This window comes from Acomys russatus, chromosome 24 (genome assembly GCF_903995435.1).
Source record: "Acomys russatus chromosome 24, mAcoRus1.1, whole genome shotgun sequence".
Classification (NCBI taxonomy): Eukaryota; Metazoa; Chordata; class Mammalia; order Rodentia; family Muridae; genus Acomys; species Acomys russatus.
Window position 1 is genome coordinate 17,188,764 of NC_067160.1, and position 15,651 is coordinate 17,204,414.

The window sequence follows — 15,651 nt, forward strand, 5'->3', positions numbered from 1 at the left end:
ATTCGTGACATTCATTGCCTGGGTGCCTTGGCTTCTGCGTTGCTCAGGACCGTTCTGGAAGATGAATAACTATCCCTTTTCAAATGCCAGTAGCGAACTTTCCTGAGGTGTGCCTTAACCCATAATGTTCTGCAGAGCTGACAGACAGGCTGATTGCAGGGTGGGAGTTGCCTAAATGAAAAACCAGCAGTGTATGAGAGGCCCCCAAAAGGAGAGCAAGGCTGGTGACTGACTAGTGGCTAGAAGTAATATGTTATAGAAGATAGTGGCTCAGCATAGAAAGACGACAGACATTCTGCTAGCATTTCTTATGGAAGAGCCTGGGTATGTATTACTAAAGCAAGCAGTAAGGGCTTTGGGCTGAATTCTGTGGGCTGGATGCTCTCACACAGTCACCTTGGAGAGGATAGTGGGCAAGGTTTCTGTGCTCCACCTGTTTGTAGTTGCTGTGCAAACCGATGCTCTGGCTCTGGCCTAGGAGCTTTGGAGGGCTAGAGGGCGAGACCCATCTCTACTAGCAATCTCTTGTACACCCTGGTTTCTGCTCTGCCTGAGAGTCTGGGGAGTGAAGTCCTCATGGCTGTGTCTGGGCACTAGCTTAGGCTTATCTTCCCAGAGTTTTAACCCAGAACACGTGACCATGACCACTCTGTCAGTCATTTGATATTGCCTGTTTGTTTGCTTGAGGCAGTATCCCACTATGTAGCCCAGGTTGGCCCTCTGAGTGCCAGATTCATGGGTGTGCACCGTCACATCCAACATCACCCCACGTCCCCCCCGGCGCCCCCGCCCCCGCCAACTCTCTGAAAGGGCCTTATGGCTCTGCCTTCACCCATGCTAGGCTTTTCCTTACACTCTTTCAATCCTACACCAAGTCTGGCTTTTTAAATGTATCTCTCAATCATCCATAAAGACCAGAAAGTGCTGTTCTACTTTACAAAGGGTTTCTGGTCACTGGAGCATTCAGTGGCTTGTAGCATTCTCTCCTCCCAAACACAGGCCATTTTAATGTTATTTTCCTTCCTTCCTTCTTTCTTTCTTTTTCTTTTTCTTTCTTTCTTTCTTTTTTTTTTGGCATGATCTTATAGTTCAGAGTGGACTGGACTCTTGATCTTTCTGCCTCTGTGCTGGGATTACAAGTGTGCACCATCACACCCAGCCTTTAGCTGTCATTTTGAAACTGGGCTGTTAATACTCTCTCATAGGGTTGTTGTGATGATTTAAAAAAAAAAAAAAAAAAAAGCTTTCCCTGGAAAGCATGTGAAACACGGCAGGCAAGTTCTGGTGAATGGAACCTGTCATTTGTATTGTGTGAAATGAGGTGATGAAATGAACACAGGTATGGAGTCACAGAGGTCAAGAACTGGGCAGATGTTTTTCCCTTTGTGGCTCTGGGGAGGGTTAGGGTTAGTGTCATGGAGGATCCTATTAATAAGAATATATCGGAGGCCGGGCGTGGTGGCGCACGTCTTTAATCCCAGCACTCGGGAGGCAGAGGCAGGCGGATCGCTGTGAGTTCAAGGCCAGCCTGGTCTACAAAGTGAGTCCAGGACAGTCAAGGCTACACAGAGAAACCCTGTCTCGAAAACCCAAAAAAAAAAAAAAAAAAAAAAAAAGAATATATCGGCTGGGCAGTGGTGGAACATGCCTTTAATCCCAGCACTTGGGAGGCAGAGGCAGGCAGGCCAGCCTGGTCTACACAGCGAGTCCAGGATAGTCAAGGATACACAGAGAGACCCTGTCTCAAAACTTAAAAAAAAAAAATCATTCATACATTGGGTCCAATGAATATGTATGTGTATCCATTAAAAAGTAGTTGCTTAATAAGTACTGAATAACATGTCCCCAATGGTTTGCGATGCTTATGAAGGAGGGGCCTGTCCTTATTTCTTCCATACACACTAAGACAACCTTTGTACATAGGAATCAGGGATTTTATTTTCGTGGCTTTAGTGAATTTGACATCATACTCTATGGCCCTATTTTTAAATTTTGTTTCAAGATTTATTTTTATTTTATATGTATGAATGCTTTGGCTGCATGTATGTACGTGTATCATGTGTCTGTCTGGCGCCTATGGAGGTAAAAAGACATTGGATTCCCTGGAATTGGAGTTACTCATGGTTGTAAGCCGCTGTGTGGGGGCTGGGGACTGAACCCCAGTTTTTTGCAGGAACAGTAAGGGCTCTTAAGCCATATCCCTAGCCTCTTATTTAAAAAAAAAAAAAAAAAAAGATTTCTTTTTATTTTGAATCATGTGTTGGGGGATGGCTCAGTGGTTAAGAGCACTGTCTGCTCTTTGAGAGTCCTGAGTTCAATTCCTAGCAACCACATGGTGACTCACATCCACCTATACTTGGGTCTGATGTCCTCTTCTGACATGCATGTGTACACACAGAGCACTCCTATATATGTAAAATAAATAAGTAAATCTTAAAAAGAATAAACCATGTGTGTGTGTATGTGTATGTGTGCGTGTGTGTCTGTGTGTGTGTGCGCGCGCGCGCGCGTGTGTGTATGTGTATATACAGGTGCCATGGCACCTGCCATGGGTTGTGATGGAACTCAGGTCAAATTCTTTTATTGGCTGAGCAGTCAGCGTCTCATCATCATCCCCCCCCACACCCCCAGCCATTCTTTTTTTTTTTTTTTTCGAGACAGGGTGTCTCTGTGTAGCCTTGGCTGTCCTGGACTCACTTTGTAGACCAGGCCGGCCTCGAACTCACAGCGATCCGCCTGCCTCCACCCCCAGCCATTCTTTTAACCTTATCCCTTCCATGAATTCTTTTCTTAGAAAAGAGGCAAATGGTAGTCCATGGAGACTTGCCTGAAGTCAATACAGTGGAGTAATCCTCCTTTTACGTCTAGATCCTCTTAACCCATGTTTTCCCTCCTAAACACTTGCTTTCCCTGGGGAAGCTCATGTGTCCGCTTCCAAAATGCGTGCGACTAAACAAGTCACAGTGACTATTTTGCTTTCACTGAACTCAGAACAAGTGTAGAGCAATTCCTGAATTCATTCACAATTTTTTTATATTTATTTATTGTTATGCATACAGTGCTGAAAAGGGCATCAGATCACATTATAGATGGTTGTGAGCCACCATGTGGTTGCTGGGAATTGAACTCATGACCTTTGGAACAGCAGCCAGTGCTCTTAACCACTGAGCCATCTCTCCAGCCCCCTCATTCACATTTTTGCTTCATGTTTTCTGTACTTCAAATGCCTTGACACTGATAGACGTATCTCTAATGTTTAAAATGAGTGATGGTCCAGTATAATTTCCATCTCTGAACTACATAAAAGGTAGTCTTCTTTGGAGATTTAAGGTTAAATGTTTATAACTTTATGCTGTTTCAATGACAGCCAAGGTAACAAATTATATGGACGATCCTGCCCAGCTCAGTGGTGACTGGTGGGCAGTGATGAGCTCACTAATGGGTTGGAACCAAGACCACGCCTTTGTTTTCTGTGGTGCATGGCTGGTTTTTATAACAGAATGCTAAATGGGGCTTGAAATTCTTTTGTATTCTTAGTTTAGTTTATAAGCTATTGGGCTTCTTTTTCAAAGCCCAGTATGGTAAGAGGACATTTACAGATGTCAAATATTTAGGGACAAAGCCCACAAAAGCAATTAATGCATTATCACATACAAGAATAATTTTAAAGCAACCTAAAATAACTAGGATTAGGGACTGGACAGATGGTTAGTGTGTGCATTACTTCCTTGCATCTTGATAAGCAGCAGCCAACCTCCAAGGTGCCTCCAGGCACCTATACTTACACACACACACACACACACACACATACACACACACACACACACACCCCATAGGAAAAAAGAATAAGAGGTTACTATAATGGTGCATTGTTTTCTCTTAAAAATTTTCTTCAAATGGGCTGGAGAGATGGCTTAGAGGTTTAGAATATGCACTGCTCTTGCAGACGATCCAAGTTTGGTTCCCAGCATCAACATAAAGTGGTTCACAATTGCCTTTTATTCCAGCTCTGGAGATCTGTGTATTTGTATATTCCTACATGTACCTGCTGTGCGTACAGTCATGTTAGCTAGCATGCACATATAAATAACCTTTAAAGCTGGGCAGTGGTGGCTCACGTCTGTAATCCTAGCACTTGGGAGGCAGAGGTAGGTGGATCTCTGAGTGTGTGTGTGTGTGTGTGTGTGTGTGTGTGTGTGTGTCTGTGTCTGTGTATATGTACAGGTGCCATGGCATATGTGTAAATATCAGAAGACAACTTCTAGGAATCAATTTTCTCCTGCCATGGGTTGTGATTGAACTCAGGTCAAATTCTTTTATTGGCTGAGCCGTCAGCGTCTCATCATCACTCCCCCCACACAACACCAGCCTGGACTACAGAGCTAGTTCCAGGACAGCCAAAGCTGTTACACAGAGAAACCTTGTCTTGAAAAACCAAACCAAACCAAACCAAACAAACCAAACCAAACCAAACAAAAAAACCCAGCTTCTTCATAGTCTTTATTATTTCAAATTATTCCATTTGTTTTCTTCTTTTCACTTTCTTTGGAGTTTTGCTGACTAGCCCAGGCTAGCCTGATACTCACTGTGTGACCTAGGCCAACTTTGAAAAGCATGGTACAGATTTCATGAGACATGATTTGGCTTTTTCACCCAGGAGATCCTTCTACTTCAGCCTCCTGAGGGCTGGAATTACAGGCATGGGCCATCATACCTGCCTTCATTTTCCTAAAGATTTAAGGTCATAAGTGTCCATCCATTCTTTTCTCTGTTCTTGATTTCCTGCCGTGTACACCTTCATTATCCCACAGTGCTCAGCGCCCTGCCAGAGGCTGGGAATGACAGACGAGTGGGCTTCTCCATCCTGTGGCTGTCCCCTGCCCTGGGACACAAACAATGACCTCCTGCCTCCTGGATACTATCTGCTTTTCCAGTGCTTATCTTACCATTTTCCTAGTCCAGCGCTGAGGCCTGGAGGCTTGGAATCAGGCTACTTTTAAAGAAAGCTTCTCTGTTCGTATGCCAATGCTGTTGGGCTCTAAAAGTTGTGAAAGCCACCCTCCATGTTTTGATGTAAATTTCCAGAATGTATCAAAATTCCTTTTGAAATTTCCTTTGTTGCTGTTGAGTGCTGCAAAAATTTTCAAAGCATCCCCAGATCTTGGTGCAATATTGGGCTCAATAATGCATGAGTTCTATGGGTCCCATGCCACTCTGATGATTCATGAACTCAGTAGTGGTAGAAAGTTTAGGAAAAAAATAAAAAGCCCAGGTTCATTGTCGAGTTTGCAATAACTCTGTGTGCAAGAAAGTGACACAAACAGTGGCTTGTTTACCGATGTGGAATTGTCAGCGCAAGGAATTTTCTTTATTATTCACTGCTGAGTGCTCATAAGTTATCAAAGCACTCTACCTGAAACTGTCTGTGTCAAGGTTGCTGTAAGGGTTAATAGGCACCTTCGCAGGGCTTGTGAGTTAAGGCTGCTTCATTAACCCAAGACACATAAAAACACATAGGAATCAATTGAAATTGGGGCAGAGGGCACCTGTAATTGTAATCAAGACCTCATCTAGACCTTTCCACGAGCAGATTGCTCTTAACCATCGCACATTCTCTTCATACTGGAACGAACGACACACTTCTGACACCAGTGGAGGATTTTGCCTGAGAGACCACACAGCAATGATAAAGTGTCTGTTTGTTTTCTCTGGAGAGATATTTTCAAACAATGGCCATTTGAGAGTCATAACAGGCATGGACGTTCCCACTGAAAAGTTGAATTTGACAAACGAATTACCATGGTAATGCTGATAGATTGGATTTTACTTTAGATAACGTAACAATTGGAAGATAAACTGGAAAGCATGGCCTATAGATTAAATGCAAGATTTCCTATCAGTTTCAATTTTTATGTGTGTGATTTTAAATTAACTGGCTTTTAAGTATTTTGAAATAGTTTTTTCATGTCTGTCTTGCAATATGTTTACCTTGGCATTTTAGCCAAACTAGAATAAATGAAATCAAATCTTAGTTGTCTCAGCATTAAAAACTGCTTAAGAGATGGTATCAGCCATGTGGATTTCCAAAACAGGCAACGAGCTGTCCTAAGAATTTTCTGTAGCAGTATAAAACTCTGAGGAGATTGTCCTTTCAGGGGTTATGATTTGATTTTTTTTTTTTTCCAATCAGGAGTGATCAGCTATTAAGAGACACGGATTCATTAAACTCACAAATGTTATTAGGCTGGATTATGAACAATAGACCTGATTGATAAAAGTGATTTAATATATGTTGTGTTAACAGCGGAACCTCCAAAGCCCCTAATCTCCCAGGGAAATATTGCTCTGTAGAACAAAATCCAATGAGAAGTTCTGGGATTCCAGAGTGAATTTGTACATTCCTTAGGGGCATTTTCGCAAGGGAGGTTGTTGTGTTTTAAAGGTAGTTGATAAGAGACCCGCACCACCAACCACCACCATGCATTAGTCTATAGAAGGTATTTGGGTGTATGTCGGCCTGTACCACCCGGTACCACCATTTAGCCAAGGGAAGTTTCAGACCATTTGCAGCGTACATTATAAATCAGGGTGTCACTACCAGACAATCAGATTGGAACATTCCATGAACAAAGTAGCCTATATTCCCAGGGAATAGATCACTTAACTCTGTTTATGTCTTGCTGTTGATACGCCTGCATTTCCACAAGTCAGGATAACATCTTGTTTATTTATTCTAGGAGTAGGTAATTGATCTGTATATTTAGCGAAGGTGGGGTTAATTATAGCCAGAAACCTGAATTTTCTCACTTAGCATGATTGCTTAAATACAGAAGGAAAATAAAGTTATTTTCCCCCCCCCCAACTTTAAAAAGTACCCGTATTCCTTGGTTGTGTGAAATAAATTTGGATTTTCTCCAAGCTGGGCTCTTGTTGGCTGCCCTCTTTGACAAAACATTTTTCTGTTTGGCACAGAATTCTTGGGAAGGTCATTAGTAGATATTGGGGAAGCTTGCAAGATCCCCAACTGTTAGATTAGTTCGCTGCAAATCCTAGGGGCCTTTGCAGGATACTTGTGAAATGAAAGGAGCTTGAATCACGTCCCCTTTCTAACTTCTCTGCCACTTGGCTTGTGCTAGCCCTTGAGGTCAGGTTTGTGCCCTCGCTCTGTTTGCAGAAACTTTGTTTGGCAGACCCATCAGTTTTTTAAAAAAGCAGCCAAAGTTGGTCCAAATTTAAAACTTTGTATATATGGTTTAATAATGAATAGCTAGTTAACAGTTACAAGGAGAGGGATTAAAACATCATAGCTAAGCTAGTTATGCTAACCATCTGAATAACGTTTGCCTCTCTGCGCCTTTGTTAAATTCTTCCTAACCCTTTTCATAGATTCCTAATATACCAAGGTATTGATATAAGTACCGATTTTCTTGTTACTGTATTGGAATATTGTGCTTTATTATAAACAATGCTGTGAGGAAAATATTTTGAATCTTCATCAGTATTTGTTCTTTGATAATTCTTTAGGAAAAGGAGAAGTAGATGGGGAGTCCCAAGTCTCTCTCCTGAGTGCTGGGATTAAAGGTATCTGCCCCCATGCCTGGTACAGCAAACATTTTTAAACAGCAAGGTGCAGGCTGTCAAATTGCTTCCTGGACAGGTCGTGTCAAGGTGTACTTTAATCAACTGTGTATGAAAATAACCTTCTTGCAGAGGGCCAAACAAATGTCTTTCATGTTATCAGCGTGAAATTGCTTTCCTAATTTTTACACATAATTTGCATTCTTTTTCTACTAATAGCTGAATATTTTTTTCACTTCATCCCTAACTTGTATTTCTCTCATGAAATAGCTTATTTTCCTTTTATTGAAAGTGTTTTTCTCCCATTCTGATCACAATTTCCCCTCCCTGTGTGGCTTCCCTTCATGACATATCTTAAAGGTTTTTTGTAGTTGTTTGAGACACGGTCTCTCAGTGTCTGTTTCTTCGTTATTACAGCATGTGGCAGTGGGAGTTTTCGCTGTGACAATGGGTATTGCATCCCTGCATCCTGGAGGTGTGATGGGACCAGAGACTGTCTGGATGACTCAGATGAAATTGGCTGTGGTAAGTGAGGCGCAGCCAGGCTTGGCTGTGTGCTTTAGTGGTAAGATTCTGGGCTCTGCTGTGAGGCTTTGGAGGGAAAGGCTCCGTTTATACCAGTTCCTTGCTGTGATCCTGTGAGCATGGCCTTTACTGAGAATGAGTTTACACTTGATTTTCTGAAAGTTGAAATTACTGTTGCTAGTTATTCACCTGGGAACTTTATAAAGTGAAAAGATGTTATGTGAACTACTGTGGCTTATAATTCAAGCAGAGCTCTCTCTCTCTCTCTCTCTCTCTCTCTCTCTCTCTCTCTCTTTCTCTCTCTCTCTCTCACACACACACACACACACACACACACACACACACACACGCTGTAGACTAACTTGTGAATTACCACAAAGAACATTAACAGTGGCTAGCTGGGTTTTGTGCTATTACAAATCTGGGTAAAACAACATAATATTTTAAACCTGAAATTCACTGTAGTTATTTATCTACTTTTAAAGCATTTCCACACATTTCTTCCTATACCTCTCGGCATTATTCTGAGTAGATTTTGGATAGGAAATAGTCTAAGGAGGGAAAGTGAGTCACTCACACTACAAGTGTCATGGCCACTGCTCTCAGTCACACCGCCACCAGCCCTTTACTCTCCCTGATGAGGGACAAGGCCGTGAAGTGCTTCATTCTGACAGGTCAGCAGACACGTGTTCTCATTCCAGTCAGGGAGACAGGTGACACCCATGCTTCTCGGATGCACTTGAAGATGGTGGGAAAGTTTGGGGCCTTTCACACTTCCGCACACACACTGATCTTGTGAAACTGCAGATTTTCGTTCTGTGTTTGGGATGGAGCCTGATATTTGTGCATCCCTATTGGTCCCTCATTGATGCTGGCACTTCTCTAAGTCATCCCTTGACTGAGAAGATCAGTGCTTTCGGCATATTGTGGGACATGATGATAATACATGTTGTCTCTTGGGCTCTTGGTGTTTAAGCAACAGGGGCAGAATGGATAACCAGTGTTCTAAGGATGCAGGCAATGGCTGGACAGTCTCCGGGTCTTTAGACATTTCAGTACTTTATGACAATGGCAACAACAGTGCCTGTGACAGTGACAGCTAGCATTACATGGCTCTTTTACACACATTATTTACTTCACTTTTAGGATGCAAACATTAAGGCTCAGAATTCACCAAAATTCCTAAATGTGGAAATAATTATTTCATTCTTGCTTTTCTCTTACAGTTTCACACATTTTCTATCCATCATGACACTTTACTATTGAATGTTAGAAGTGTAGTTTATTTTTTACATAAATTAGGCAATTTCATCTTAGACTTGTGTGTGTATATATATTTGCATCATTCTCTGTTTTTATTTTAATTTTTAATTAAATTTTTTTTTTTTGCTTTTTTTGTTTTTTGAGACAAGGTTTCTCTGTGTAGCCTTGGCCATCCTGGATTCCCTTTATAGACCAGGCTGGTCTACCTCTGCCTCCTGCGTGCTGGGCGTAAAGGCGTGCGCCACTATATCCAGCTTAATTCTCTGTTTTTGTGCATTGTGGGATCACCCGTTTAGGTACCATCGCTGAGATGATGTCACAACCGTGCTTAGGGAGAGTTGATGTAGGTCTTCTTCAAGCGCTGCTGTTGCCATTTGGGGCATATATATGTCTCCCAGCATCAGCCCTTTTTTGTTTTGTTTTAGCTCCCCGTTCCTGCAGATCAGGTTTTTTCCTGTGTCCGACTGAAGGGACCTGCATCCCTCACTCCTGGGTGTGCGACCAGGATAAGGACTGTTCGGATGGCGCGGATGAACATCAAAACTGCCGTAAGTGTTTATTTAGAGTGGCGTTTTCTTCTGGTTCTTTGACGCCTCAGGCCTAGCCTGCTGCAGATAGGTGACACATAAACAGCTGATTCTTCGTAAACACTCGGCTGGACCTTCAACTATCTGGGAATACGCTGGAATCTCACCGAGAAGGGTCGTATAAAGTGCGGCTATACTACAGACTTAGCCCTCTGAGGCTGGGAACTGTTTAGCAGTGAGGGAGCCCCATCTCAGGATGGTCCTGCCATTCTTTGTTTTGCTGTGCGGGGCGGGGGGGGGGGGGGAGCGCTAATGAGAACTCAAATCTATGCTTAGGTCCCAGATATTTTTGCCTGTACTATATTAAAATAGATTTCTGGGAGTAGCAGGAAAGACGTCACCGACAGGTATGAAAAGAAATCACAGTCCCTCTGGAACCTGCGTTGAGAACACAGAAGTCATTTTTGACTTTTCCCGCAACTTCACTGCCAAAGCTCATGCGCCCCCCCCCCCCCCCCCCCCGCCCCTGGCTGATTTGCCTCAGAACCTTTCTAAGGCTCAGTAATGCTTTTCCACTCATTCCTCCATTCATGGAGTAGTTCGCTTCTGAGTGGCCTGTGCTTGAGGCACTGCTAGACACGACTGCAGAGATCCAACTAGGCTGGGTGCCCGAACATGCCTCTCCGAACAGAGGCAGAACTGCCATGGGTTGGAGGTCATTTGGGCTACATAACGAGTTCCAGACCAACCAGGGTGACGGAGCGAGATCCCGTCTAAAAAACAAACCAACAATAACAAACAAAGTGAAATATCCTATTAAAACCCATTGCGAGCCATGGTTGGCCCCTCGTTTTCTTTTTTAAAGATATTTATTTCTTCACTTACTTAATGCGTATAAGTTTATATGCACTGTGTGCATGAAGGAGCCTGAGAAGGCATTGGATTCTGTGGAACAGGAGACATGGATGGTTGTGAGCCATCATGTGGGTGCTGGAAAGTGATTCCTGGGTATTCCACAAGAGCAGCAAGTGATCGTAACTATGAATTATCTTTCTACCCTTGTACTTACCAATCTTTGCTTAAGGCCTATATCTTTTTTTGAAAAGTTTTTTGAAACAGGACTTCTGTGTAGCCTTGCCTGTCCTGGATTCACTTTGTAGACCAGGCTGGCCTCAAACTGACAGCAATCTGCCTGCCTCTGCCTCCCAAGAGCTGAGATTAAAGGTGTGCACCACCACGCCTGGCTAATGCCTATATCTTATTCATCATCCATCTTATATCTTTTTAGTTTATGCTTTACTCAACACACGTTAATAACTAATTGCCTGTATTTCGTAGTGTAATATTTTTGCTTTCACATGTGTCACTGTGAAATGTATGCCCAGTATATGCTCTCTGCTTATTTTTGCCCTCTAGTGCCATCATTGATACTTGGTAAACATCAATGGGTAGCCTATATTTGGTAATAACTATAAACAAAATTCTATTTTCTTCCCAGCTGGGGCCACATGCTCAAGTCAGCAGCTGACATGCTCCAACGGTCAGTGTATTCCAATGGAGTACAGGTGCGACCACGTCAGCGACTGCTCTGATGGCTCTGATGAGAGAAACTGCCGTGAGTCTGCTTCAGTCTTTGCACAGTGTTTGGTTTCACCTTTGGCATTTTAATCAACTTGTTAGATTTGTTGATGGACAGAAATGCCCACAATATACCTCTTGTTGTTGAAATTTCTTGGCAGATTCTTTTGTGGATTAGGGGTGACTGTCTGACAGTGGTCTATTTTTGCTCTGCCTTAGCACAACAAGGTTTTGAAGTAACTTTTTACCATTAACAGAAGTCTCAAGGCTCGTTGAATGATTGAGTACAAAAATCCATCTTATCAAAATCTACAGTATTATTGAATTGCTTTGGTCAAGTTTCTAGGTAAAATTTCTCAGTGTTTCTCCTTTTGTGGACTCTGTATTTTCCAGAGTACTTTGGAAAATAGTTAGATTTTGAAAATGTATTTCTGTATAATGATAGTTAGATCAGGTTGTAACCGGTTGCCACAAAGTTGGGCAGGTACATCACAGTACCTTATTCTCTGCATAATGTCTAAATAATAACAGCCAAAGTAAAAACTGTTGCATTGTGTACCACGATAAAAGGAAAACTGGTAGGTGCTGGGGGTGATGGGAGGCAGAGGCAATGAGGATTTTACAAGTTCCAGCTTGGCCACCAAGTCTACATAGAAAGTTCTAGGCTAGCCAGGGTCACACAGTGAAATGAGGTCTTTACGAGTTCCAGCTTGGCCACCAAGTCTACATAGCAAGTTCTAGGCTAGCCAGGGTCACACAGTGAAACCCTTTATAAGAACACAGACATTTGAGCTGGCGGAGTGTTTGCTTGGCAGGCGTGATGGAGTGGTTCCCCAACCCTGCATAAACCAGGTGTGGTGTTGAACCCCTGTAGTCTTAGCGTAGAGGCAGGAGGGCCATTCCGTTTCTTTTCCTCTTGGACGTTATGCATATAAGCACTGGACACTCACAGTTTTATAGATGGTAGGGTGTGTGTCTGTGCTTGAATACCACCGCACAGAGTGTTCATGAATCAGGGGCCTTGCTCTTTGGTGAAGCAGACACTCTGTCCTTCACCACACAACAGTGACAAATGGTATATTGTGGAGTTTTGTGAATTCAGAACATTATAAATTCCAATTATTAGGACAGCAGGGCAGGTATCATTCTCTCTCTTGCAAATAAAGGAACTAAAACTTCAGAGTATAGACTGCTGTGACCAACCTCAGCTTGTCTTCTGGTTCAGAGGGGTCTGGCCACTATCAGGGGAAAGGCCCATCTTTCACAAAGAGAACACCAGGGGCTTGGGCCACCAGCCCACAGGCTGGGTCTTTATCCTTTATTTACAAATGTATAAAATGAAACTTTGCTGGGAGGTGGTGGTACACGCCTTTAATCCGAGCATTTGGGAGGCAAAGGCAGGTGTATCGCCGTGAGTTTGAGGCCAGCCTGGTCTACAAAGTGAAACCCTGTGGAATGTTTCCGTGTGAGTACCGCCCAGCCACAGACAGTGTTGCTAGTACAACTGCTTTGGATTTTCTGGGGGAAACCTGGTAGGATACAGGCTGGCAAGGAGCCACAATGAGGGACACGTTCTGTAAATTATCAGGGCGGGAAGCCAGGCGTGGTGGTGCACGCCTGTAATCCCAGCACTCGGGAGGAAGAGGCAGGCAGATGGCTGTGAGTTCAAGGCCAGCCTGGTCTACAAAGCGAGTCCAGGACAGCCAAGGCTACACAGACAAACCCTGTCTCAAAAAACAAACAAACAAACAAAAAACAAAAAACAAAAAAAAAAAAAAAAAAGAGAAAAGGACAAGAAGTTTTAAAGATTTAGATTGGTTGATTTGTTGTGGTCGAGTGTAGGGAGATCATTTCTCTTCGTGTAGGTTCTTGGGATTGAACTCAGGCTATTAGGCTTGGTGACAAGTGTCTTTATTTACTGAGCCATCTCACCAGACCTTAAGCACTCTTTGAAATGCAGGTTTTCTTTCAGAACAAGTGCTCGGTAAGGTAAGGAGAGAGGTCCACAGTCAAGATGCTTGTTTCTGGAATGAGACGTGCCAGGAAGGCAGGAGCTCTTCAGTGCACATAAAGGCCTGAAGCAAATCTCACATATTTAAGGAGTTTTGCAATGACTCCTTTGTTAAGTATTTGCTTTTATGTATTAAATTCTCACAAATCAGGAAATTAAGAACCTTCATACTTCCTTGTTAGTGCTTTCATCTGCTGTGGGGCTGAACGACGGCACTCTGTGCTCCCAGCACCCATGTCAGGTGGTGGCTTACAACCGCTTGTAATTCCAGTACCAGGGGATGCAGTGCCTCTGACCTAATGGGCAACTGCACACCCATGCATATGTCCCTCCCCCCCACATACACATACTCAAAAATCTTTTGAACACCTTAGAAAAGTGGCAGTATGGATGGATGGAGACCACAAGTGTTTTCAATCTCTTGCAGAGAAGGAACTGGTACTCACCAGTTACCCAGTAAACTGGTGTGATAGGCTCTTCCATTCCACAGAGACTATAAAAGAGTCCACATTCTAATCTACATCTCAACAATATGGGCATGCCTCGTGCATCCCAGACTGGCCTCAGTCTTATGGTGACCTCGAACTCCTAGTCCTGGGAATCTCTAGTGCCGGGATTATAAACATACTACCATCCCCATTTTATACTTTGCATTAGGAATGAAAGTTTATAAAATTTATTGGTGTGAAGTTTATATAGCTACTTTTTTCTTTTTTTGAGACAGGGTCCCACTGTGTAGCCCTGGCTGCCATGCATTTGTAGAAAGCCACTTGCCTCTGTCCCTTGAGTACTGGGATTAAAGGTGTGTGCTACCACACCTGGCTGCTAGTTTGTATTTTCAAAAGCTATTCTTTATAGCTTTCTCTGTGGAATTAAAAAAAAAAATCAGGTGGGTTGTGGTGGTGTACGCCTTTAATTCCAGCACTTGGGAGGCAGAGGCAGTGGATCGCTGTGAGTTCGAGGCCAGCCTGGTCTACAAAAGTGAATTCAGGACAATCAGGGTTACACAGAGAAACCCTGTCTCAAAAAACCAAAAAACACAACCTCCCCCACAAAAAATCAGGCAAACACTCATACATAAATAAACAAAGACTCAAAATGAGGACAGGGGGATGGGTGGTAGGGGCAGCGGGGCTGGGGGGTGGGGAGGGACGGGGAGTCATTGCTGAAATACATTTCATCAGTGATACTTAGCTGTTTTAAACATTAGTTTGGACACATAGCAGCTGTGAGTTGCTTTAGTGCTCCTGTGTGATCAGGGATGTGACGGCAGGCATGTTTTCTCAATTATTCTGCCCATGACTTTTTTTTTTTTTTCGAGACAGGGTTTCTCTATGTAGCCTTGGTTGTCCTGAACTCACTTTGTAGACCAGGCTGGCCTCGAACTCACAGCAATCTGCCTGCCTCTGCCTCCGGTGTGCTGGGATTAAAAGCATGCACCACCATGCCCATCTCTGCCCCTGACTTTTGTTTCCCTTTCCTTAGAAAAAGAAAATGAGCCTTGATCTGTCAGATACCTAGAAATCATTCACAGGTAGTAATGAATGTAGGCAAGGCCCCAGAGAATTTATTTCCCCAATATTTGAAGACCAAGAAGCTTGCCTCTGTTACCCATGGCGCTACCCGTGGGACCAGACCTCTATGTTATGATCCCTAGCCAAGACATTGACCTCCAAGACAGAACACCTTGTATCCATTCCAGGAATTTCTTTCCCAGAACAAAGAACGATGTGCAGGAGTATTCTTAAGGGGGTGGAGAAGGTAAAGCATGGATGGGAGAAAGGGGAAAGGATTAAGGTCCTAATAAACGGATCATCTGTGAAGTCAAAGTAAGAGATAGGCATTGGTGGGACGTGTTTGCGATGCCAGAACTAGGGAGGCTGATGCAGGAGGATCTTGAGTTTGAAGCCAGGCCTCCTGCACCTCCCCTCCCCACCTATAAACTTCCTATGACATAAGAGATGCTAATACATCTGGCCTCTTTGCCTGCTATATTTTCATATGCTTTAGGTACTTTGGATTATTCTATACTTGAGGAATATTTCTACCTATGTTAAAAGCTTTGAAATAGGTATAGGCACTCTACTCCCCACTCCCGGTTATTTTATTACTCAATCTGGTCATCTGTAAAATGGCATCTGATATTAAACAGCTTGCCCATTGCTCCTT

The 15,651-nt window shown here is 43.2% G+C and overlaps 1 protein-coding gene across 1 annotated transcript in view; it reads left to right on the plus strand.

The window, feature by feature from the left end:
- Lrp2 (LDL receptor related protein 2) overlaps nucleotides 1–15,651 on the plus strand; it is a 157,258-nt gene that overhangs the window by 25,623 nt on the left and 115,984 nt on the right. The window contains exons 2-4 of the mRNA XM_051166627.1: nucleotides 7,996–8,103; nucleotides 9,792–9,914; nucleotides 11,392–11,508. Coding sequence (XP_051022584.1) covers nucleotides 7,996–8,103; nucleotides 9,792–9,914; nucleotides 11,392–11,508 — 348 coding nt within the window. The remainder of the gene's footprint in view (nucleotides 1–7,995; nucleotides 8,104–9,791; nucleotides 9,915–11,391; nucleotides 11,509–15,651) is intronic.